Below are 24,360 nucleotides of genomic sequence, written 5' to 3' on the forward strand. Positions count from 1 at the left end.
GCTCTTACCAAGTCAGGAAGGCTGAAGGCTGACTTCATGTGGCCTCGCAAAGGGACAAGGAGGAAGGGCACATGCTCTGGGCAGAGGGGAGAGCAAAGTCCCATGGTCAGCTAGAAAGGGCTCCGGCAGCTAATCCTGGTGTGGAGGCTGCAGGGGACAGACCACCAGGAACCTAGCGAGCTGGGAGGGCTGTCCCAGGGCTGTACCCAGAAGATCCAGGTAGGGCTGATGGCTGCTTTCGACACATCGCTCTACCATTCATTCCACAAACATTTGCCGAGCCCCTGCTAAGCATACCAGGCACTATTCCAGGCACTGGGGACACAGCTGGAAACAAGACATGAAGAGCCCTGCCTCCTGGTCTACATTCCAGTGGGGGAGACAGCCAATAAACCAGAGACATAGTACAGTGAGTTATATGATGTTACAAGGTGAAAAGGGATATGGAAAGAAATTGACAAGTTTAGGGGGTAGAGAGTGCAGGGTGAGGGTCAGATTTTAAAGAAGTTCATCAAGAAAGAAACAATTGAGCAAAGACTTGAAGGAGGTGAGAGACTGAGCCGAGCAGCTCTCTGAAGGAAGGACGCTCCCCAGACCAAAGGAACAACCAGTGCAAAGGTCCTGAGACAGAAGTGTGCCTGGCGGGTGGAGGAGCATCAAGACCTCACTGTACCTGGGGTTGATGGAGTTAGCGAGAAAGAGCAGAAGGAAATGAGGTGGAGGGGATCCTTTCTGTTCTTATTTCTTTTGTTTTTGTTTTTGTTTTTACTTACAGTATTTCTTTTTTATTTACATACATTCATTTCTTGTTATTGCTAAGTAGTATTTCTGTGAATGGAACACAGTTTGTTTATGCATTCACCAGTCGAAGGACACTTGGATTTTTTCTGTCTGGGGTTGTTATAAAGCCACTATAAACATTCGTGTACAGATTTTTGTGTGAAGTTGTCATTTCACTTGAGAAAAAGCCTAGGAGTAGAATAGCTGATCTGGATGGTAAATGTAGGTATCACTTTCTAAGAAAGTACCAAACTACTTTCCACACTGGCCGTACCATTTTGCATTTCCACTGGCGATGATGGAGACCCCAGTTACTCTGCCTCCTCACCAGCACTTGGTATTTTCTGATTTTTCTTATTTTATCCATTCTAGTAGATGTGTATTGATATCCCACTGTGGTTTTAATTGGTTTCCCTCATGAGGAATGATGTTGAGCCGTTTTTATGGGCTTATTTGCCATCTGCTTTTTTCCTTTAGTGGAATGTCTATTTGAATTTTTTGCCTGTATTTTCTTAGGTTGTTTGTGTTTTGTTTTGTTTTGTGAGTTACTTGTATATTTCAGATACAGTCCTTTATCAGATATGTGATTTGCAAATACTTCCTCCAAGTCCGAAGCTTATCGTTTCATTTTTTTATAGCTGCCTTTTGAAAAGCAGACGTTCTTAATTTTGATGAATTTATTTACCAATTTTTTATTTTATGGATAGTGCTTTTGGTGTCATATACAACATATCTTTGTCCAACTCAAGGTCACAAAGATTTCCTCCTATATTTTCTTCTAGAGGTTTTAGAATTTTAGGTTTTACTTTAAGGTCTATGATACATTTTGAGTTAATTTATGTATGTAGTGAAGTATAAATTGGGATTTTTTTTTACATGTGTATATCCAATTATTGCAACGCCATTTGTTGAATAGACTATCCTTTCTTAATTGAACTGCTTTTGTGCCTTTATCAAAATACGTGTGGGTCTTTTTCTAGACTCTATGCTTTGTTCTATTTATTTATATTTCTGTGCTTTCATCAGTACCACACTGTCTTGATTACTATAGCTTTATAATAAATCTTCAAATCAGTAGTGTCGGTCCTCCAATTTTGTTCTTCCTCAAAATTGTTTTGGCTATCTTCATTCCTTTACTTTTCCATATAAATTTTCGAAACAACTTGTTGGTTACTACAAAAAAATTCTTCTGGGATTTTGATTGGAATTGCATTGAATATTTAGATAAATTTAGAGAAAACAGACATCTTAACAATATTGAGTCATACAATCTGTGAACATGGTATGCCTCTTCACTTATTAAAGTCTTGATTTCTTTCATCAATATTTTATATTTTACAGTATATAGATCTTGCAATTATTTGACAGATTTATCCCTAAATTTCTCATGATTTTTAGTGCCATTGTATATAGTACCTTTTTTATTTTAATTCCCAATTGTTCATTGCTAGGTATATAGAAACATGACTGATTTTTGTATGCTGACTTTATATTTGCAAATTTGCTGAATTCACTTCTTAGTTCTAGTAGGGTTTTTTTTTTAGATTCTTTGGAATTTTCTATTTAGATAATACCGTTCTCTACAAATATGGATACTTCCTTTCCAGTCTGCATGCCCTTAATTTCTTTTCTTACCATTTTCTATTGACTAAGCACCTCAGTACAATGTCAAATAGGAGTAGTGAGAGCAGACATCCTCGTCTCATGTCCAATTATGTGGGGGAAACAGTATCTTTCACTACTAAGTATGATATTAGCTGTAAGATTTTTGTAAGTACTCTTTATCAGATTGAGGAAGTTCTCTTAATTCCTGCTTTTATTGTGAATGGATGTTGAATTTTGTCAGATACTTTCTCTGCATCTATTGAGATGGTTATATGCTTTTCTTCTTTAATCTGCCAATACGGTGAATTACATTGATTGATTTTCTTTTTTTTTTTTTTTTTTTTTTTTTTTTTTGGCCATGCCACATGGCATGTGGGATCTTAGTTCCCCGATCAGGGGTTGAACCTGTGCCCCCTGCAGTGGAAGCACGGAGTCTTAACCACTGGACCACCAGAGAAGTCCCCACATTGATTGATTTTCAAATGTTCAACCAGCCTTGTATTCCTCAGATAAATAGTGCTAGAAGTTTATCAAATGTTTTCATCATTTCAAAGAACCAGCTTTTGGTTTCGTTGATTTTCTCTATTGTTTTTCTGTTTTCGATTTCATTAATTTCTGTTCTACTTTTTATTTTCTTGTGTTAGCTTTAATATACCCTTCTAGGGCTTCCCTGGTGGCGCAGTGGTTGAGAGTCTGCCTGCCGATGCAGGGGACACGGGTTCGAGCCCTGGTCTGGGAAGATCCCACATGCCGCGGAGCAGCTGGGCCCGTGAGCCACAATTACTGAGCCTGCGCATCTGGAGCCTGTGCTCTGAAACAAGAAAGGCCGCAATAGTGAGAGGCCTGCGCACTGCGATGAAGAGTGGTCCCCACTTGCCACAACTAGAGAAAGACCTCGCACAGAAACGAAGACCCAACACAGCCATAAATGAATAAATTTTTTAAAAATATATATATATATACCCTTCTATTCCTAGTTTTTAAAATGGAAGCTTAGGTCATTGATTTCAAACCTTTATTCCTTTCTAGTACTATAAATTTTAATGTTATAAATTTCCCTCTAAGCACTGCTTTAGCTGCACCCCATGCATTTTGATATGTTGTGTTTTTATTTTCCTTCAGTTCAAAGTCCTTTTTACTTTCTCTTTTGATTTCTTCTTGGCCTGTGCCTTATTTTAAAATGTGTTATTTAGTTTCCAAATGCTTGGGGATTTCCCATCTCTCTTTCTATTATTGCTTTCTATTTTACCAACTTGCAATTTGTTTTCTCTTTGTCCCATCTCTTCTTTGTTCTATTTTTCTTTTCTATTTTAAAATGTTACTCCACTGTCACTTGGTTTGCACTGTTTCTGACAAGAACAGAACTAATTCTTAATCTTATGGCTCTCATTCTTATCTTTATACCTTTGTATAAAATGTGTCTTTTTTTCCTCTGGCTGTTTTTAAGATTTCCTCTTTATTTCAGTGTAACTTAGTGTAGTTTTCTTCATGTTTCTTTTCCTTGTGGTTCACTGAGTTTCCTGGATCTGTGGATTTATGGTTTTCATTAACTTGAAAACTTCAGATATTATTTCTTCAAATATTTCTCTGTCCTCTTTTCTTCTCCTGTGAAGACTCAAATAGGCCCTTTGTAGTTGTCCCACAACTCATTGATGCTCTGTTCTTTTTTTTTTTTTTCAATCTTTTTTCTATTAGTGTTACATTTTTGGATAGTTTCTGTTGTGTCTTCAAGTTCACTAATTTTTGCATCTATGGTGTCTAATCTGCTGTTAAACTCATTCTGTGTATTCTTAATCTTAAGCATTGTGTTTTTCATCTTTTTTATATTTTCCATGTCTTTCCTTAGTGTGCTTATGTTTTAATCTACCATGTTGAACATACGGAATATAATTATAATAATATTTCATGTCCTTGCCTACTAATTCTATCATTTGTGTCATTTATGTGTTGGTTTTGATCTGCTGATTTTTCTCCTCATAATGGGTCATATTTTCTTGCCGCTTCTGCATGCCTGGTAATTTTCTATTCAATTGTAGGCATTGTGAATTTTACCTTTTTGGGTACTGGATATTCCTGTACTTTATAAATATTCTTGAGCTTTGTTCTGGCATATAATTTAATTATTGAAAAACAATTTGGTCCTTTCGAGGCATTCCTTTAAGCTTTATAAGGGCAGGCCAAAGCATTCTTGTCTGGGGCTGAAATTTTTCCCCACTATTGAGATAATACCATTCATAGTACTCTGACCAATGCCCTATGAATTACAAGGTTTTCCACTCTGGTTGATGAAAAAAGGAACTACTCTCAGACTGTGTAAACTCCAAGAATTGTTTCCTCTGCTCCTTCGGGTGCTTTCTTTTCACACATGTACTGATCAGCATGCAGAGAAAGACTTGGGGGGGAGGGGGTGCTCTGAAAATGTCCAGAGCTCACAGTCTCCCCCTGTGCAGCTCTCTATTATTCTTCCCTGCAAACTCTGGCTGCTTTGGCCTCCCCAAACTTCCACCTCTATTTCCCCAACTCAAGTAGACCACTAGGTTTTCTTGGGCTCCCTCCCCCTGCACTGCAAATTAGAAACTTTTCAGGCAGCAAGCTGCAGCAATTTGGAGCTAGCCTTGTTGGTTTTCCATCCATCAGGAATCATTGTCCTGCCCTGCTTTCTGCCTAATATCTGTTATTCATGGTTTTGTATATTTTTTCCAGTTTTCCAGTTGTGTAAGGCAGGAGGGTGAATCTTGTCCTTGTGACTCCATTTGGATGGAAGCACCAGTGTCATCTTCATCATTTTTAGTACTTTGCGTTTTTCTCTGAGTGCAGTGGGAAACCATGGGAGGATTCTGAGTGACTTTATCTGACACACTGACACACATTTCATAGTTCAATATTAAGAGGGCTTGGCCCTCTTAATATTAGTATTAAGAGGGGCTGCCATACCCTGAGCCCTCTAATTCCTGCCAGCCATGTCTGTCCCACCAACACTTGCTGGGAAACAAGGCCCCACCAGGCCCACAGGTGATGCTGCCCTCTCAACCGTGTCCCTGGGGCCTCCAGACCCCTGCCCTCCTCCCAGGATTCAGTCAGTCTATTAAACAGAAGGGTGGGTGCATGGAAAAAGGTTGCCAAGCCTGATCCAGACCAAGGTGGCTCTCGGCGTCTACTGCACCTGCATCCATGAACGCACACAAGGGTACCCAGATGCGTACACCCAGGAACCCCTTTTCCATTTCAGAATCTCCTCCCACATCTCTGAATCCACGAAGAACCAGTCTTACATAAACGTGCCTCAGGATTCTGCCCGCGGGGACAGACGGATACGCCCCACCACCATCCTGCTCTGCAAGTCACAGAGCGGCCAGGCCACCCGGGTGCCCAAGGAGCACAAGACACTCATGGAGGAAGCCTACAGCGCAGGTGACCACTGGCCCCGGGACTCAGGCAGGGCAGTCAGGTTCCAGCAGACCCCCTCAGTCCCTCCACCCGAAGAAGTCCTGGGGGCGAGGACCAGAGGAAGTCCACTCTCTGGGACCTTGGGGTGTCAAGAGGTGTGGACATAGTGCAGCTTTCAGCAGAGACTGCTGCCCATCCTCCTGGGCCTCTTCATGTCTCCTGAGGCACCATCCAAAACGCCTTCTCTCAGCCGTCACCCTCCACTCTCCTCCAGCACCCTTCACACCCTAGAACCTCAGCTTACCCCTGGTCCACTCGCTGGAATGCTTTTCCCCTCATTCAAAGGATGACTTGCCCTCATCCTTCTAGGCCAAGTTAAAGTGCCACCTCCTCTGAGAAGACAGTCCCGACTCTCCACCTTAGTCAGGATTTATCACCCCTCCCCTCTCTGTGTGCCCAGGGCCTTTTATACAACTCCCCCACAGAACTAAAGTCCACCAATACTGGGTAGGGGCTCCCTTGGGCTGGAGGCTCCTTCAGAACAGAGCTGGGCCTTGACTCCCCTTTAAGCTGAACACACAGCCCTATGACCACACAGTGAATGAACATCATTGAATGTTGGGTGACTGGATGGAGGATGAAAGGATGAAGGAATGAATAGCTGGAGGGACAGAGGGATGGATGATTAATTTATGAATAGCTGAGTGGATGGATGGATAAATGGGTGGATGGGTAGATGGATTTTTAAATGGATGAAGAGTGGGTAGAAGGATGAATAGATGAATTTATGAGTGGATGGGTAGATGGATGGGTAGATAGATGGATACATTTATTAATGGTTGGATTGATGGACGAGCATAAGGGTGTGCAAGCAGGGGGAAGGAGAGGTGGGTGAGAGATGAACGGGGAAACGGATGCATGTAAAGGAGGATGAATCAATGCATGGATGGAAATATGCATGGGTGAACAAGGATGCATTCCCTGCTTGCTTTCTTGCTTCTCATCCTACCTTGAACCCTGGAAGGACAGACAGAAGAGTCAGGAGGCCCAGGATTTCCCAATGTGTTCAGTTCCCAGTCCTCCCTTTCAGATCACTGTTTCCCATTCCCAGCCCTACCCCGTCCCTGCCCACCCAGCCCTGTTAGCACAATGTGACATTCCCACAGCACACCAATCCTCACACTTTCTTGCCATCTGCTTTAGCCATCTGCTTCAAGATGCTCCGGGACCTGAACAGTTCAGACCCCCTCCACCTGAAGTACATCATCAAGAAAATCAAGAACGTGGCTCACGGGGACCCCAACCTGGTGCTGGAAACCATCCGTGACTACTTTGTAGACAACCTGGAGGTGGGAGCTGCTCGGGCCATTCAGGGCAGGCGTGGGGAGCAGAGGGGAGGGCTGGATCCCAAAGCGGGATCAAACCTTGGTTCCTCCAGACAGCAGCGCCATGATTTGGGGCAAGTCAATCTCATGTGTCCAATGAGCCAGGGGGGAAGGGAGGACAGTGGACGAAGACGTGTGCACCATCCTCCGAACTGTCTCTCGGTAAGATTATTATGATCCCCAGAGATGAGGAAACTGAGGCTTAGGGAAGGGAAATGATTTGCCTAAAGTCACAGGGGATGGATGGTTGGGTAGATGATTGGGGGAAAGCTCTGTCTGGCTTTTTAATGAATGAGTGAATAAAAGAATGAATGGAGGGGCTTCCCTGGTGGCGCAGTGGTTAAGAATCCGCCTGCCAGTGCAGGAGACACGGGTTCGAGCCCTGGTCCAGGAAGATCCCACACGCCGCGGAGCAACTAAGCCAGTGCACCACAACTACTGAAGCCTGCACTCTAGAGCCCGTGCTCCGCAATGAAGAGTAGCCCCGCTCGCTGCAACTAAAAGAAAGCCTGCGCACAGCAACGAGGACCCAACACAGCCAAAAATAAAATAAATAAATAAATAAATAAGTAAATTTATTTATTTTTTTAAAAAAAAGAATGACCGGAGGAACTGATGGAATGCTTTAAAAATCCCCTAGCTGTTCCCTGAGGATGGGGACAAATTTTTATTCATCTGTCTCTGCAGAACCTAGCCCAGGGCCTGTTCATGAAGGGGTTGTTGGACAGATGGCCAAAAGCGTCCACTTGTGCTCTCTCCCCTCTGGCCTCCTCCCCCTCCCCCGACCAATGTTCCCATTGGCGACTCCCCGCATGATCAGACCCAACTCGTCCTGAGCCTCTATCCTCTCTGCTGCCCACAGATCTCCGCCTGGCACAACTTCCGGCTCTTCCACGTCCTGGACGCTGTCATTGGAGCCAGTGAGTCCCCGGAGGAGACCTGGGAGAAGACCTTCATGCAGCTGGCCCTGGAGAACATGACCAAGACCACGGTGGGCCTCCCACTGCTGCCCCCGCCAGCAAACAGGCCGTTCCACAAGGGCTTCTGGGATGCAGGCAGCTGCCTTGGGGACCCAAAGAATGCCAGGAGTACCCAGCCTTGTGCTTGACCAAGCCATTCTGCCCATTTTCTTATTTTATTACCACCAGCCCCCTCAGAGGGACAACCTCATGCACCCACTTTACAGATGAGAAAGGCGAGGCTCTTTGCTGGTCTGTGCATCCCACCCACCCCCCAGGCTGTAACTCAGCCCTCGGCTGCCTGCCTCAGGGTGTCTGCCTGATGGTGACCACAGGTTTGGACCTGAACCGCACATCCCTTGCCACCCTCCCCGCCCATTCCCACCCCCCGCTCAGTCAGGGCTGCCCCGGGCCCAGCAAAGGTCTCGGCTGATTTCTGCTCCAGGGGCTTGGGGGCCAGCGGCTCTTATTTAGACAGACCAGCCCAGGGTTGCCCCGTGGTCGACTAGGCAATAAACACGTGGTGATCGTGGTCGGAGAGCTGTGACCAGCCACCAAGACCCATCACCACCGGCCAAGCCCTGGTGACCCACAAAGTGAGAACAGGCGTAATTTAATCCTCCCACCACGGGTTTATGACACCTATTTACAGGTGGAGGGACCGAGGCTCAGAGAGTTTAAGACACTTGCCTGGAGGAATTACCCAGCTGGTAAAGAGCAGGGGTGGCAAGCTCCCACACACCCCACAAACACGTCGTAGGTCCATCTTACTGTGAATATCGGAGAAAAGCGGGAAACAAAGTCCATATCCACTATAACTGTTTTCTTTCTAAAATTCTTTGTTTTTTAATTAAAAAAATCTTTTCACTCGTGATTGTGACACATGTCAGGGATAATTTAAAAGTGCAAAGCATCTATGTAGCGTTCACAGCCCAGTAGTCATACAGAGCTGGGGTGGGGGAGGCGGTCGGCAGGGACCCAGGCTGACCAGGGCTGCAGGACAAGCAAAGCCCGCAGGTGTCCGGGTGACAAGAGCCTCTCTGGAGCAGCCTGAGGCAGGGCCAGGGCAAGCAGGACCCCGAGGCCGGACTGCTCTTCACTCTCTGCTTCTAAATACAGCTCAGCCCACCTCCGGCTCTCCAGCAGGTGGGGGCAGGCGCTTCTGCGGGTGCCACGAGCTGGTCCAGGACTCACAGGGGAGAGCGGGTATGTCAAGGCCAGCGGAACTCGCCTTCCGGCGTCTCGGAGTCTGGGACTCCGGTTACCCAGTGCCACCAGGACCCCCCTCTCCTACACCCAAGCCTTCCTCCATCCTGATTTACTCTTGTGCTGGATTCACATCCCCCCAGGGAAGTACAGTTTTGAGACCATGAATTTCTGGAAATAGCTCTGTTCCGTTTCCCCCGGGCTCTGCGTTGTTGACCATTGTCGCGTTGTCCTCCAGCCCCGGGTGCTGCTGTAGAGACCCCAAGCCACTCTGAACCCTGGTCCTTCCTCCCTGCTTCGTGGCATCTCTGTGCTGCACGTTTTGCCGTGCCCAGCGTGTGCTTGTCTCTGGGTCTGTTTTAGCCTCTGTGCTTGGCGGTCCTGCTTCCTTGCAGTCTGGTTACTTGAGTCCTTTGCTTCTGGAAAATGCTTACTTAATTTACTAATGATATTGTCTCCTGTTCTTCTCTGTTCTAGGGTTGGGGAATGTCTAACACTCAGACGCAGAGCTTTCAAGGGTTCCTAATATTCTCATCTTGCCTCTCCTTTTCCATCTTTCTGTCCTTTGTTCCGCTCTCTGAAGATCCGTTATCTTCCAGAACTTCTACTGAGTTTTCCACTCATGTCCATGAGGCTTTAACTTTCAAGAGATCTCGATTTTTGTTCTCAGAATGTTCCCATTTCATCCTGTTTATACCTTCACGGATACAGTATCTTCTCTCATCTCTCAGGATATTAAAGGGAGTGTTTTGCTTGAAGTTTCATCTCTCTGGCCTCTATTTCTTCCAAGTAGCTTTTTTCTGGGTTTCATCGGGTTTGCAGTTGTGGCTGTGGTTTTAGTGCCTCCCGCGTCCATGGCCTTCTCTGCGTGGCCGTCTGCCTGTGCTTAGGGGTTGATAAGGCGCTCTGAGCACACAGGTGGGAGATGGGATTAGAGGTCTACCATAGAGTTATGAGGTGAGCCCTCTGCTGGCCTCCCCATGTCCCCCGCCCCCATATCAGCACCTCTGTGTCATTCCTCCTGGGCTGTCCAGATCCCAGGGAAGACCCTGATCTGGGGCCCAGCCCCTGGCAGCGTTGTGGAGGACCTGACCCAGGCAGTGTCTGTCCCCTGAGCTTGCAGGCCTGGCCTCCCCGCCCAGAGTCCCTCTGCCTGGCCTCTCCAGAGACCCTCCAGGTGTGCGGAGTAGGGACGGCATCTGGGCACCTGACTACTCCTTAAACCTCTTTGCCTTCTCCCCGGCCTCCCTAGCTGTAAACATCTGGGAGACACAACCCTCAGGATTTCTATCAAACAATGTGTGGTGTTGGGGGGGGCTGGTTCTCAGCTTGCCCTCCCAGCAGCTTAGCACTCAGCACAGTTGCCTCACCCATCTCCTTTCCAGCTTCAGAGCGTGGTGGCTATTGCCCTTGCCAAAAATCTCCTAAATGTAGTGTAGTTGAGAGCTTTTTTTGAAAGAGCAAAATCACATTCAATCCACCATCTTAACGAGAAGCTCACATATCCACCCTTTCAACAAATTATAGGGCTTCCCTGGTGGCGCAGTGGTTAAGAATCTGCCTGCCAATGCAGGGGACACGGGTTTGAGCCCTGGTCCAGGAAGATCCCACATGCTGCGGAGCAACTAAGTCTGTGCGCCACAACTACTGAGCCTGCACTCTAGAGCCCGCGAGCCACAACTACTGAGCCCACGTGCCACAACTACTGAAGCCTGCTTGCCCTAGAGCCCACGCTCCGCAACAAGAGAAGCCACTGCAATGAAAAGCCTGCGCACCACAACGAAGAGTAGCCCCCGCTCACCTCAACTAGAGAAAGCCGCGCACAGCAACGAAGACCCAACGTAGCCAAAAATAAATAAATTAAATAAATAAATAAATTTTTAAAAATTTATAAATGATATAACAATTTCATAGGATGATCAAACAGCATCACAGGGACCAGCGGCACGTGGGGAGAGACCAGAGACCCCTCACTTTCAGACGCCGCCAAGTGCAGGGCTAGGGCTTGGATAGACAGGGCAAGTGGGAACCGTACACCAGGCAGCAGGTACAGCACGAGCAAAGGCTCAGAAGCAGGAAGGATGACGATGGGTCCTTGGACCAGTAAGAGGACCAGGGATGTTGACAGTCACATGTAGTTCTGAGCCCTGAGATTGGACCTGATCTTCACCTGCCAGCTGTGTATATCGGGCTGCCTCAGTCTCAGTTTTCTATCGAAAAACTGGGTTGACGGTAGCCGTCCTGCCCACCAAACCAGACCACTCTTCCTTTCTGCCCGCACCCAGGAGCTGGAGGAGGCCCACCGGGACGCGGCCAGCAACGTGCTGGTGGCCATCTGCAGGCACGTGTGGCGGCTGGTGGCCCAGCACCTGGAGACCGAGGTCCTGTCGGGCGTCTTCCCGCCCCGCAGCCTCCTCTACGTGATGGGCGTCCTGACCTCTAACGGTACGTCCCGTGCTCAGGGCCTGGGCTTGGCCACCCTCTGTCCCCAGGCCAGCAGGGGGAGGGGGATGTCATGAGGAGAGAGCCGGAGGGCCCGTGCAGGGCTGCTGATCCGCGGGACACACGCAGGCTGTGCGACAGTGAAGCATCCCCGTGCCAGAGGGCCATGGGCTCTGGCCCGAGCACTCCCACGGCCCACCTCCCCTCGGCCAGCCTGGGCCACTTCGGGACCCCCAGGATAGGGCACCAGCGGCTAGCTGTGCCGCCCATCCCCGCTAGCCCGTGCTCCTGCTGTCAGCACTTCGACAACAGGCCTGGACAGAATCGGAACGCAGCGAGGAGGCCCAGGAGGCAGGCCTGCCCTGCCACGTGGGCCTCTCCCCGGATCACCGGCAGACGGGGGCCAAGCTCGCAGAGGCTGTGAGACGGGCCTGGGTCACCCAGCCGCACGTCCTGGGCCTGCGGGGTCCAGGTCTCTGTGTCTCCCCAGCAGCCGCTGCCTCTGAGCCCCTGGAAGGACCGCCTGGATAGCAGGGGTCTCTGAGAACCCCCAGGGAGGACTTACAGGGAAGGGTCTTGCCAGGATGAGGCTCAGCTAATGCAAGACAGCAAACACTGAGCGCCTGTCATGTGCCCGGCTCCGCCCTCAGGAGCTCGCAGCCTCGCCAGGCAGGCACGTGCCAACTGTCAGCCCTCACTCATTCATCCATTCACAAGCATGAGCTGAGCTCACTTCTGCCCAGCAGGGGAGGTACCGGGCGGCCCTGGTGGCCATAAGGGAGGGCTTCCCGGAGCAGGCAGCCAAGTCTGAGCCATGCCTTGAGGGATGAGTAGGAGTTTGAGGAGGGAATGGTGTGAGTACACCTCAGGGCCTTAGGGAGGAGCTGGTCAGCAGCCTCTGCGAGGGGTTGAGGTCAGGGGGAGGAAAGGGGGGTGGCAGGCCCTGCTCTCTACAAGGAAGCCTGGCGGGGAGGCCTCAGAGGCCGTGCTTGGGAGTGTGGACTCTTGGCTCGGCTTTGCACCCCGTGCCTGGGACTGGCAGGCTGGGTGGAGGTCCCTCTTTGCCTTGGGTGACCTCTGAAACCCCCAGGGCCATCCCTGAAGCAGCCGCTCCCTCTGAGGTTGGGTTTCCAAAGTTCTGTAAAAGCTTTCCAGCCTCCCAATGTGCCCCTCTCTGAGCCTCGTTTTCCCACCCTTGAGGAGACCCAAGTACATCCCAAGCAACCATGCCCAGAGGGAGGGGGAGGGAGGGGACAGAGGAGGAGGCAGGGCGAGGCTGTTACAGATGAGCAACAGGCTTGGAGGGGAGGGGACTTGACCACAGTCATGGGACTGGTCCCTGTGGAGTTGGGATTTGAACCTTGGTCTCTAGGCACCTGGCACAAAGTAAGTGTCCTTTCCACCCACCCTGGGGGCTGGATCTGTGACTGAGGGGCCCAGAGACGATGCAGAGGCCAGATCTGAGACCAAGGGAGGAAGGAAGAGGTCGGCGTGGACTGAAGTTGCCACAGCCGAGGATGGGTGTCATGCTGGTCCATCTCCGACCACACACCACGTGAAGGGTTTGTGGGGCAGGGAAAAGGGACATGAGGCCCTGGCAGACCTGGGTTTAAGTCCAGATTCAACCAATCACAGCTGCGTGTCGGGTGACCTACTTTGTCTCTCCGTACCTTAGTTTCCTCGTCTGTCAAATGGGGGTAAAAGTACCAACCTCAAATGTTCATTGTGAGATGACAGGAAATAATCCGTGTAGTGTTTGGCACTGTGCCTGACAGGAAGCCCTCACTCCCTACATTAGTTATTAGTATCATATAGTAGCAGCAGAATAGTAGTAATTAAATGGCACTTAGTGGAAATTACACCAGCAGCAGCAGCAATACAAGTAATTAATAGAAAAATAAAACAGCAAATCACAAGGACATAGAAGACTTGAACAACGTAATTAACCAAATTGATCTAATTGACGTTCCTTTCAAATGTAAATAGAACATTCACTGAGATAGATCATTTGCTGGGCCATATGTCAAGTTTCAATAAATTTAAAAGGACTGAAATCAAACAGAGTACATTCTCTGCCCAGAACATCAATTAGAGAACAATAGCAAAAATACATCTGGAAAAATTCCAAATATTTGGAAGTTAGACAACACTCTTTTAAATAATCCATAGGTCAAAGAAGAAATCACAAAGGAAATTAGAAAATACTTTGAACTGAATGATAAGTAAAACACAGTATGAAAATTTGAAAATCTGTGGGGTTCAACAAAAAACAATGCTTAGAAGAAATTTACATTTTAAATGCCTATATTAGAAAATAAAAAAGTGTATAAAATCTATTTTCTAAACCTCCATTTTAAGAAACTATCCCCGAAAGTGCAAATTAAGCCCAAAGTAAGTAGAGGGAAGAAAATAAAAAAAAGTAGAGTAAAAATCAAAGAAATTTTTTAAACAGACAAGCAGTAGAGAGTGAATAAAACCAAAAGTAGGTTATTCAAAAAGATTGATAAAATGATAAGCTCCTTGATAGGCCGATCAAGAAAATAAAAAATATTCAGTATCAGAAAAGAAAGAATATCACTACACATCCTTTAAACATGGAATGGTAATAAAATATGATTCCAATAAATTAGGCAATTTAGATTGAATAGACTAATTCCCTAGAAAACACAAACTACCAAACTGACGCAAGAAGACACAGAAAATCTGAGAAGTCCTGTATCAAAGAGATTGGAATCATATTTTATAAACCTTCCCACAAAGAAAACTCCAGACCCAGATACTTTGCTGGTTAATTTTCTATCACAAGTTAAGGCAGAAGTAATACCAATTCTATCCAAATTCTCTCAGAAAATAGAGGAAGAAGAAACACTTCCAAAACCTTTTTATAAGGCCAGCACAACTCTGACACCAAAGCCAGACAAAGACATTACAACAAAACTACAGACCAAAATCCTTCATGAAGATGAACTCAAAAGTCTTTAACAAAATATTAGCAAAATAAACCCGGCAATATACAAAAAGTCCACACATGTTCAGCAACCTGGAATTTCTCGGATCCCAGTCCTTTGGGGCTTTTAACGGAGGCTTCGTTAATAGGCACGATTAATGAAATCACTGGCCACTGGTGATTAAAGTCTATCTCTAGCCCCTCTCCCCTCTCTGAAAGTTGAGGAGTGAATGAAAGTTCCAACCCTCTAACCATGATTGGTTCCCCTGGCAACTTGCCCCCAGTCTGTGGTTACCTAAGGGCTTTCCAAAAGTGGAACCGGGCTTGTTATGAACAACAAAAGACACCTTTACTGCTCTAATCACTTAGGAAAGTGTTTTAGAAGTTCTGTGCCAGATGAAAATAGAGATGAAGACCAAATATATATTTTTATTATAAATCACAATATCACAAAGAGAAAGGCTCTCAACAAAGTAGGAATAGGAGGAAACTGACATCTATGAAAACCCTACAACTAACATACCTAGTGACAAATAAATGAACACCTTCCCGCTAAGATCAGAATAAGGCAAAGATGTCCACTCTCTCCACTTCTGGTCAACGTTGCACTGAAGTCCTAAGCAGCGCAGTAAGGTAAGAGGAGGGGGGGGCTTCCCTGGTGGTGCAGTGGTTGAGAATCTGCCTGCCAATGCAGGGGACACGGGTTCGAGCCCTGGTCTGGGAAGATCCCACATGCCGTGGAGCAACTGGGCCCGTGAGCCACAATTACTGAGCCTGCGCGTCTGGAGCCTGTGCTCCGCAACAAGAGAGGCCGCGGTAGTGAGAGGCCCGCGCACCACGATGAAGAGTGGCCCCCCCTTGCCACAACTAGAGAAAGCCCTCGCACAGAAACGAAGACCCAACACAGCCATAAATTAAATAAATAAATAAATAAATAAAAATTTGAAAAAAGAAAATGCTCAAAAAAAAAAAAAAAGAGGAAGGGGAACACAGACACAGATTGCAATGGAAAATGTAAAACCATCTTTCTTTGCAGACAACATAATTGCATACACAGAAAATCTCACAAAAGTTTTTTTTTAAATGCTAGAACTATTAATTACTAATAATTGAATTTAGCTAGATCTCAGGATACAAAATCAATATGCAAATGTCAATTGAATTTCTATATACTAACAACAAACAATTGGAAAGTAAGGTTTAAAAACACAATGACACAGCCACATGAAAAACATAAAAGACTCAGATAAAGTTAACAAAATATGTGCAAGATCTTTACAAACATTGCAAAAAGAAATTAAACAAAACCTAAATAAATGGAGATATATGATCATGGATAACACGAGTCAATAATGTTAAGATGTCAATTCTCCCAAAATTGATTTATAGATTCAATGCAATGTCAATCAAAATCCAACTAACTTTATTATAGAATTAAACATAATTTATAAGTTAAAAATTTATATGGAAATTTCAAAAGACCTAGAATAGCCAAAACAATCTTGAAAAAGAACAAAGTTAGAAGAATTACACTACCTGATTTCAAGATTTCCTAAATAGCTATAGTCCACAAGACAGTGAGAATTGACAGAGATTAAACAAATAAATCGATGGAACAGAATAGAAACTCCAATATAAAACCACACTTATATGGTCGATTAATTTTTTTTTACAAAGGTACCAGAGTAATTCAATGAGGAGTCTTTTGAACAAATGGTTCTACAACAATTGCGTATCTAGGGGGAAAAAAAGAACTTTAATGCCTGTCTCTAACCATTCACGAATACTAATTTGAGATGGACCCAAGGCCTAAATATAAAAAAACGAAAACATACCTAGGGGATTAACTAGAAGCTTCTAGAAGAAAACACAGGAGACAATCTTGCCAACCTTGGGGTAGGTAAATATTTCTTAGGATCCAGAAAGCACTTATCATAAAAAGAAAAAAAAAATAGATTAATTGGATTTCATCTAAATTAAAGCTTCTGCTCATCAAACAATACTATGAGGAAAGTGAAAAAAGGGAAACCACAGACGTGGAGAAAATATTCACAAGACATATATCTGACAAGGGACTGTATCCAGAATAAATGAAGAACTCTTACAAAATCAGGGAGAAAAAGACAAACAGACCAATTGCAAAAGTGAACAAAAGATTTAAATAGGTATGTCACAAAGGAAGGCATATGAATGACCAAAAGCCAAAGAAACAACAGTCAACATCTTGAATCCTCAGGGAAATGTCAGTTAAAACCCGGGAGCTGCCACTACCCACCCAGGACAGAGCTCAAAGGAAAGAGAAAGACTCCACCAAATGCTGGCGGGGAAACTCACACTGCTGGTGGGATGGTGACACCTCCTTGGAAAACCGACATTGTCTTAGTTATGACTCACCAGTTCCACTTTTAGGTATTAACCCCAGAGGCATGAAACATTCGTACACAAAATTACACATACAAGCATGTTCCCGGCAGCCTTATTCATAAGAGCCTCAAACTGGAAACAATCTGTACTAGGCACACTCATTCCCTCCCAAAGATCCACCTGAGGAAACCAGAGAAAGAAGAACGAGTTAAACTGAAACCAAGAGCGAGTTAAACTGAATTGGGAGATTGGGATTGACATATATACACATATGTATAAAATAGCTAACTAATAAGAACCTGCTGTATAAAAATAAATAAATTAAATTAAATTTTTTTAAAAAAACTGAAACCAGGGCTTCCCTGGTGGCGCAGTGGTTGGGAGTCTGCCTGCCAATGAGGGGGACACGGGTTCGGGCCCTGGTCTGGGAGGATCCCACATGCCACGGAGCGGCTGGGCCCGTGAGCCACAGCTACTGAGCCTGCGCTCCACAACAGGAGAGGCCACGATAGTGAGGGGCCCGTGCACCGCAATGAGGGGTGGCCCCCGCTTGCCGCGGCTGGGGAAAGCCCTCGCACAGAGGCGAAGACCCAGCACAGCCATAAATAAATAAATAAATTAATTAAATTTAAAAAAAAAAAACAAAAAACTGAAACCAAGCAGCAGAAATGAAATAATAAAATTCACAGCAGAAATAGAGAAGTGAACTTGAGAATGCATGCAAAAATGCGGACAAGGACTTCCCTGGTGGCACAGTGGTTTAGAATCCACCTGCCAATGCAGGGCACAGGGGTTCGAGCCCTGGTCCAGGAAGATCCCACGTGCCGCAGAGCAACTAAGCCCGTGCTCCACAACTACTGAGCCTGCGCTCTAGAGCCCACGAGCCACAACTACTGAGCCCATGTGCCACAACTACTGAAGCCTGTGCACCTAGAGCCCGTGCTCTGCAACAAGAGAAGCCACTGCAATGAGAAGCCCACACACCGCAACGAAGAGTAGCCCCCGCTCGCTGTAACTAGAGAAAGCCCGCGCTCAGCAACGAAGGCCCAATGCAGCCAAAAAAAAATTTGATTAATTAATTAATTTAAAAATAAAAAGAAATGAATCCTTTAAAAAAAAATGCGGACAAATTTCAAAAACATACTGAGTAATTGGGCGATTGGGATTGACATGTATACAGTGATGTGTATAAAATTGATGACTGATTAAAAAAAAAAAAAAATACTAAGTGAAAAAAATACCAGACACAGAAAAGTACACACAGCATGATTCCAGTTGTTATGAAATTCTAGAAGAAGCAAAAGTAACCTATGGTGAACTAAATTAAATCAGTTTTATAGGGATGGGGATTAACTAGGAAGGAGCATGTGAGAGCTTTCCGGGGTGGTGGGAAATGGTCTAGCTCTTGATGGGATGAGACATACGGGTCTGTACATTTGTCAAAATTCATTGCACTACACACTAAAGATATGTGTGTTTCACTGTAAGTTAAATGTACCTCGATTTTCAAAATATTTAAAACTTCAGGGCTTCCCTGGTGGCGCAGTGGTTGAGAATCTGCCTGCTAATGCAGGGGACACGGGTTCGAGCCCTGGTCTGGGAAGATCCCACATGCCACGGAGCAGCTGGGCCCGTGAGCCACAATTGCTGAGCCTGCGCGTCTGGAGCCTGTGCCCCGCGACGGGAGGGGCCGCGATAGAGAAAGGCACGCGCACCGCGATGAAGAGTGGCCCCCGCTTGCCGAAACTGGAGAAAGCCCTCGCACGAACCGAAGACCCAACACAGCCAAAAATAAATAAATAAATAAATAAATAAATAAGAAAATCCTTTAAAAAAAAAAAAAAAAAACTTCAAAAAAATTTAACTTTGGAAACAGACGTGCTTCAAATTTCAAAGAATTTCAGGTTTTTTTAAAGGAATACGGTGCCCACCCTGTATATTATATAAACACCCTTAGACCCTTAGCAGGGTCTGGGGAAGATGCAGAATTAAATATATGAATATATCTGCTACAGAAACATACAAAATTCACACTAATTCCCACAAATAGTGCCACATCAGTTTGGGTCCGCTTTGGCCACCAAACGCTGGTACATGCAGCAGTGAACAAAAGACAACAAAGGTTTGGGAGAGGGGACAGGGGCCCCTGGTGTTTCTGGAGAAATTAGGAGCTTCCAAGAAGCCAGGGTCCCCTGGGCATTAAGCAGACACCTGTTCTGTGGGTGGGTGAGAAAGCCACCCGGGTCCTGCTGCACCCCAGAGTTCTGCAAATGGACCAGGTGGGGGACATAACCAGGGCAGACAAGCTCCTCTCAATTCTGATGTAGGCCGGAGCAGCTTCTACTTCAGGATCCAAGGGAGTAACCCCAGAGGGGGTGCAAACGGTCCTGCCTGCAGGGGGCGCTCTGGGCAGGTGTTCGGTCCCACAAGGCCGCGGGATGCCCTTGTGCTCTAAGTATGGCATTGCTAGTGCGCCTTTAGGGTAGATTCCCAGAAACAGAATCGCTTGGGGAAATGGATGCATGTTATAAATTTTAATGAACACTGCCCAAACCTGCACTTCAGTGCAATGCAATCACCTCCCCACCAAAGGACATTTACTTGCCAAAATTTGGTGGTTTTGCTATTTGCCAGTCTTGGCCAAAATGATACATAATCTTAATTTCCATTCCTCAAATATTAGCAAGGTTGAGTTTATATATCTCCATTTTTAAGCGGACTGTCATCTTTTTCTTACAGGTTTATAAAGTACTCTGTATCAATGATATTAACTCTGGGCAGTAGGTCACAAAAAAAAAAAAACTACTGTGTCTTTCAACTTAATTTATGGTGGTTTGGCGGAACAAAGGTCTTGAAATGTGTATATTCGCATTTACCAATCTTTTCTTCTTTTAAGATTTTTGGGTTGGGAGCGTAATCAGGCGTATCTCTACCTCAAAGAATCTTAGGATCAAAAATCTCAGACTTGTTGAATTGTGGAAACATTGGAAATAGAGAAACCATGAAGTACATCATGATAAAATCATGCTATGTTATAGCAGAAATCTTAGGACTTTATATTTCGAAGAAACATTTCATTCAGTTATTTGATCATTGGTTCATTCGTTCCTTCATTCATTCAAAAAAATATTTTTTATTAATATTTTTTTCATTCAAAAAAATATTCACAGAGTGTCAACTACTTGCCGGGCACTGGTCTAGGTGCTACGGAGACAGCCGTGGGAAAACGAGACAAACCCTGCCCTCTAGGCACACACACGCTGGTGGGGCCACCTTCAGGGGACACTCACTGGGCATCTATGCCGGCCGAGCCCCTGCCCAGGGCTGGGGACATGGTCAGGCTCCAGTGGGGAGTGGGTGGGGGTAGGCCGGGCTGGTAGAGGCTCGCAGGGTGGAGGGAGAGACCTCTCCAGCCCTGCCCGCCCCCATCTGCTCACAGATGGCCGTCAAGTCAGTCCAGTTTCTGAACACAGAAATGTGGTCCAAGGAGCTGCTGGGGGTACTCACCAAGCCCGACCGGACACATCAGGAGCAACCCCTGGAGAAGGTGGGCCACAAGCACCCCTACCGCCCACCGCACAGGCCCAGGGGCTCTCTCCGTGGGACACACACCTAGAACAAAGCCTGGGCCCCAGAAAGAAACAGAGGGGCGGGGGCGAGGCAGCAGGACTTGAAGCCAAATCCTTAAAGCTTCACCACCAGGTGGAGGATTGCTAGTCCCAGAGCAGGGCGGTAGGGCAGCTACAGGAGCCCAGGGAGGCCCAGGGAGCCTGGACAGGGGAAGTGGCAGGCCGCCCGGGGTGCACAGGGATGGATAGAGATATGTCAGGTTCAGGGCAGGAAGCTGAACCCTCCCCCAGGCCTTCCTGCTCATCTACTCTGGGCTGATCCTTCAAGCCGAGGAGAACAGCACCATGGTCAGGACACACCTGAGAACCCTCCTGGCAACGTCCCACCAGTGGCCCAAGCAGAGAGAGGGGAGGACCCAGCCATCACCCAATCCCTAACTGCCTGACCCTGACCACAGGATTAGCCTGACCACTGGTCACAGCCTGAACCCCGACCCTGGTCACAAACTAAGACCCGACCTTGGTCACAGCCTGAATCCCGACCCTGGTCACACTCTGAGCCCTGATCCTGGTCACACTCTGAGCCCTGACCCTGGTCACATGCTGAGCCCTGACCCTGGTCACACTCTCAGCCATGACCCTGGTCACACCCTCAGCCCTGACCCTGGTCACACCCTCAGCCCTGACCCTGGTCCCGCGCTGAGCCCTGACCCTGGTCACACTCTCAGCCCTGACCCTGGTCACACCCTCAGCCCTGACCCCGGTCCCGCGTTGAGCCCATCACAGCTGTGTCCTCTTCATTGTTGCACATCTGCTTCCTGGACCCTCATTCCCACCTCGGGGACAGGGCTGCTCAGAGGTGGGGGTTGGGGAAGAAGGGGTAACAGGCCTCCAAGGAGTCACCTCTCCCTCCTGCCCCACCCCCCCTCCAGCCCTCATAAAGAGATGCCCCCCCACCAGGTTGGGCTCAGAGTTGCACGTCCTAAAGAGCATAGGGATGGGAGGCAGATGCCCTGTGACCTCAGACAAGTCCCCTCCCTTCCTGGGCCTCAGTTTCCACACACCCAGGTGAGAAGCAGGCCTGATCCTACCACCCCACGTCGGTGACCCTGCTTCCCGGCCCCCGCAGGGCATCGCTCTCACCGTGGGGCTGCTGTGGCCCGCCACCTGGACCACATCTGGGCCGTCCTGGAGCAGTTTGGCCGGAGCACGCCCGTCAAGTGGAGACTGCACAGCTTCTCCCCGAAGGTACCGGCTCTCGGGCTGTCAGGGGCCTCGACCAGGGGCTGGGACATTGGAACCCGCCCTGCATGAAGGGCTGGGCCTCCAGGGTGGGGATCCTGGGGCTGATTAGGGGAACAGTCTGTGGACCCTGCATCCTGGCCTCTGGTCCCTCCTCTGCGCCCACCTGCGGCGTGGCCCCCGTGCCTCAATTTCTTCCTCCTGGATAATACTCTCCCCCTCCCGAGGCTGGGATTGCAGCGAGTCTGGCTGTGAGGCCAACACAACAGGGACTTGCGTGACAGCTCTGGCTTGGCCGTGGTGCCTGCTGTGCGCTGGTTAATGGCTCTTTGATCCTGCGCCTTGTCCGAAACATGAGACAAGGGCCAAAGGTCAGCCCCGGGGCCCCACCGATGGACAGTGCGGCCACCCAGCCCTTGCTGCATCGGGATAACTCCCGAGGGTGGAAACAGTGCCAGGGACCACACGAGGGGAGCTTGGCTAGGACAAAGGGGGCAAGAGTCATAACTAAAGAGGATGGCCAGGGTCCGACCAGCCTCCTCCTCGGGGTTCCACAGCTGGCAGGTGGCAGAGCAGGGTCTGAGACGTGTGTCTCAAACCCTCAGAGAAGGTCTAGTCACTGATGGGCAACAGAACCATGATGTCCTCAGATGACAGCCGGGAGAGTCCCAGATGCGCTCCCCACTCTCTGGGTCTCACCCGGAGCCAAAGCTCTGGGCGGCCCATCCCCATCTCTCTAGTACCAGACGCGACCCTCCCAGGCCCCCAACAGCCTGAGGCAGGGTAGAAGTGGGGACAGGCCTTGGGCTCCTGGGGAAGGGGCTACCACAGGGCCGGGAGGGTGAGGGGCTTGGAATCCAGCCAGTTCTGGCAGAGGCAAGCACCTCCACCTACACCCCCAGGTGACCCCACAAGGCCCATCCCAACGCCCTAGAGAGACAATTCCATGTCCCCTCTTTTCCTGGTGAGATAAACTCAGGCCCATCACCCCTCAGAACACCCTGCCTCCGGGACCCTGCTAGGGTCTGGGGCACCTCCTGTCACCGCTCCCCCAGAGGAAGGGTTCTTACAGGCACCTCCTGATGCTTAAGCATCATCAACGTATTCGCATTGTTAAACAAAATCACCAGTTCCCCCATCAAAAAAAACCCCAGCTACGTGGCCCCAGAGCTGGAGGTCTCTGCTGAGCCCCCTTGAGCGGAGGCCCTGCTGCCACATGTGACTGCGGCTCTCCTGCCCCTCTGGTGTTCCCACTCCCTGACCCCGCCCCCTTGCTCCACCACCTGACCCCTTGCCAGGACGAAACCCCAAAGCAGAGCTTCCTCATGGCCATCCTCATGCTGGTGGGGGCTGTCAGCCGCAACGAGGGCACCCAAAGCTGCGAGCTCTCCCAGGTCTCTGAGCTCTTCGAGTGTCTGATGGTGAGTGCAAGGTCCTGGGGCAGAGGAAGGGCTTCCCGGGGCAGAGGGGGCACCTCCCTCAGAGCAGCAGCATTCATGAGAGGCACCCACTGTAAAAGGTTGAGCCGATTGGATTTCTAGAGCGTGTACAAGCCCCCCACAGGCTTTCACACCTGGAAGCACATCCATGCCCCCCCCCATGACTTGGTTCCTACAGGAACCCTGAGCTGGCCAGTTACATCCACTGCACAGCTGATGTGGCCGAGACCCAGAAAGGCCAGCACCATCCACTCTGCTAATGCTGACCTAGCTCACACCACTAGTTACTAGAGATTTTGGCCTCACAGAACCCCTGGGGTAGTGGAGGAAACACACAAGTGATGGACAATTATATAGTGATAATAAAAATAATAACAGTTCTCATTTACTGAGCCCCTGCTGTGACTCAGACACTCTGCTTCTCATTCCTTGCTTCATGTGTAACACAAGAGCAACAACATCATGTTATCTGTGAATAAAAGAAGCTCAGAGCAGTTTGGAGACTTGCCCAAGGTCATGCAACTCATATGGGAGTAGCCAGGATTCAGACATGACTTGTCTGATTCTAAAGTCTATGCTCTAGATGTCTAAGTGGGGGCCAGGCCACAGAGACCCCCCTGGGTAGGTGAGGATCTAGAGCATAATCCTGTGGGTTACAGGGGTGCTGGGCACCAAGGTCTTTAGGCAGGGTTGAGACTTGGTGGCAGAAGTGGGATAGGCCCAGGAGTGAGTGACTCAGCCTTCACCTGGGATTTCCAGCTTCTGATGGAGAAGGAGCCCCAGGACATGCTGTGCACGTCAACTCGCCAACAGGCCATCCACATCATCTCCAGCCTCTGGTAGGCTCCCCAACCCCACACAGGACCTTGCTCAGCATCAAACAGCAGCCTCACAGCTCAGGCTTGGTACCAGCAGGACAGTGAAGGGGGAGAGATCAGACATCAACACCCTACTGGGCAGGGCTAGGGACCTGAGCCAGTGCAGGCCACAGTGGGTAGGAGGTGGGCAGCTTATGGAGGCCAGAGCCACTGGGGC

General features: G+C 48.1%; 1 protein-coding gene across 1 annotated transcript in view; it reads left to right on the forward strand.

Annotated features, from left to right (window-relative positions):
• Positions 1-24,360, forward strand: part of LOC103010412 (maestro heat-like repeat family member 5) — a 71,113-nt gene that overhangs the window by 7,537 nt on the left and 39,216 nt on the right. Inside the window, 11 exon segments of the mRNA XM_057532414.1 lie at positions 5,615-5,796; positions 6,976-7,121; positions 8,020-8,148; positions 11,608-11,767; positions 12,063-12,184; positions 20,515-20,622; positions 20,936-21,063; positions 21,301-21,407; positions 21,774-21,892; positions 23,185-23,307; positions 24,085-24,164. Of these exon segments, the coding sequence (XP_057388397.1) occupies positions 5,615-5,796; positions 6,976-7,121; positions 8,020-8,148; positions 11,608-11,767; positions 12,063-12,184; positions 20,515-20,622; positions 20,936-21,063; positions 21,301-21,407; positions 21,774-21,892; positions 23,185-23,307; positions 24,085-24,164 (1,404 nt within the window).

Source organism: Balaenoptera acutorostrata, chromosome 17 (assembly GCF_949987535.1).
Source record: "Balaenoptera acutorostrata chromosome 17, mBalAcu1.1, whole genome shotgun sequence".
Classification (NCBI taxonomy): Eukaryota; Metazoa; Chordata; class Mammalia; order Artiodactyla; family Balaenopteridae; genus Balaenoptera; species Balaenoptera acutorostrata.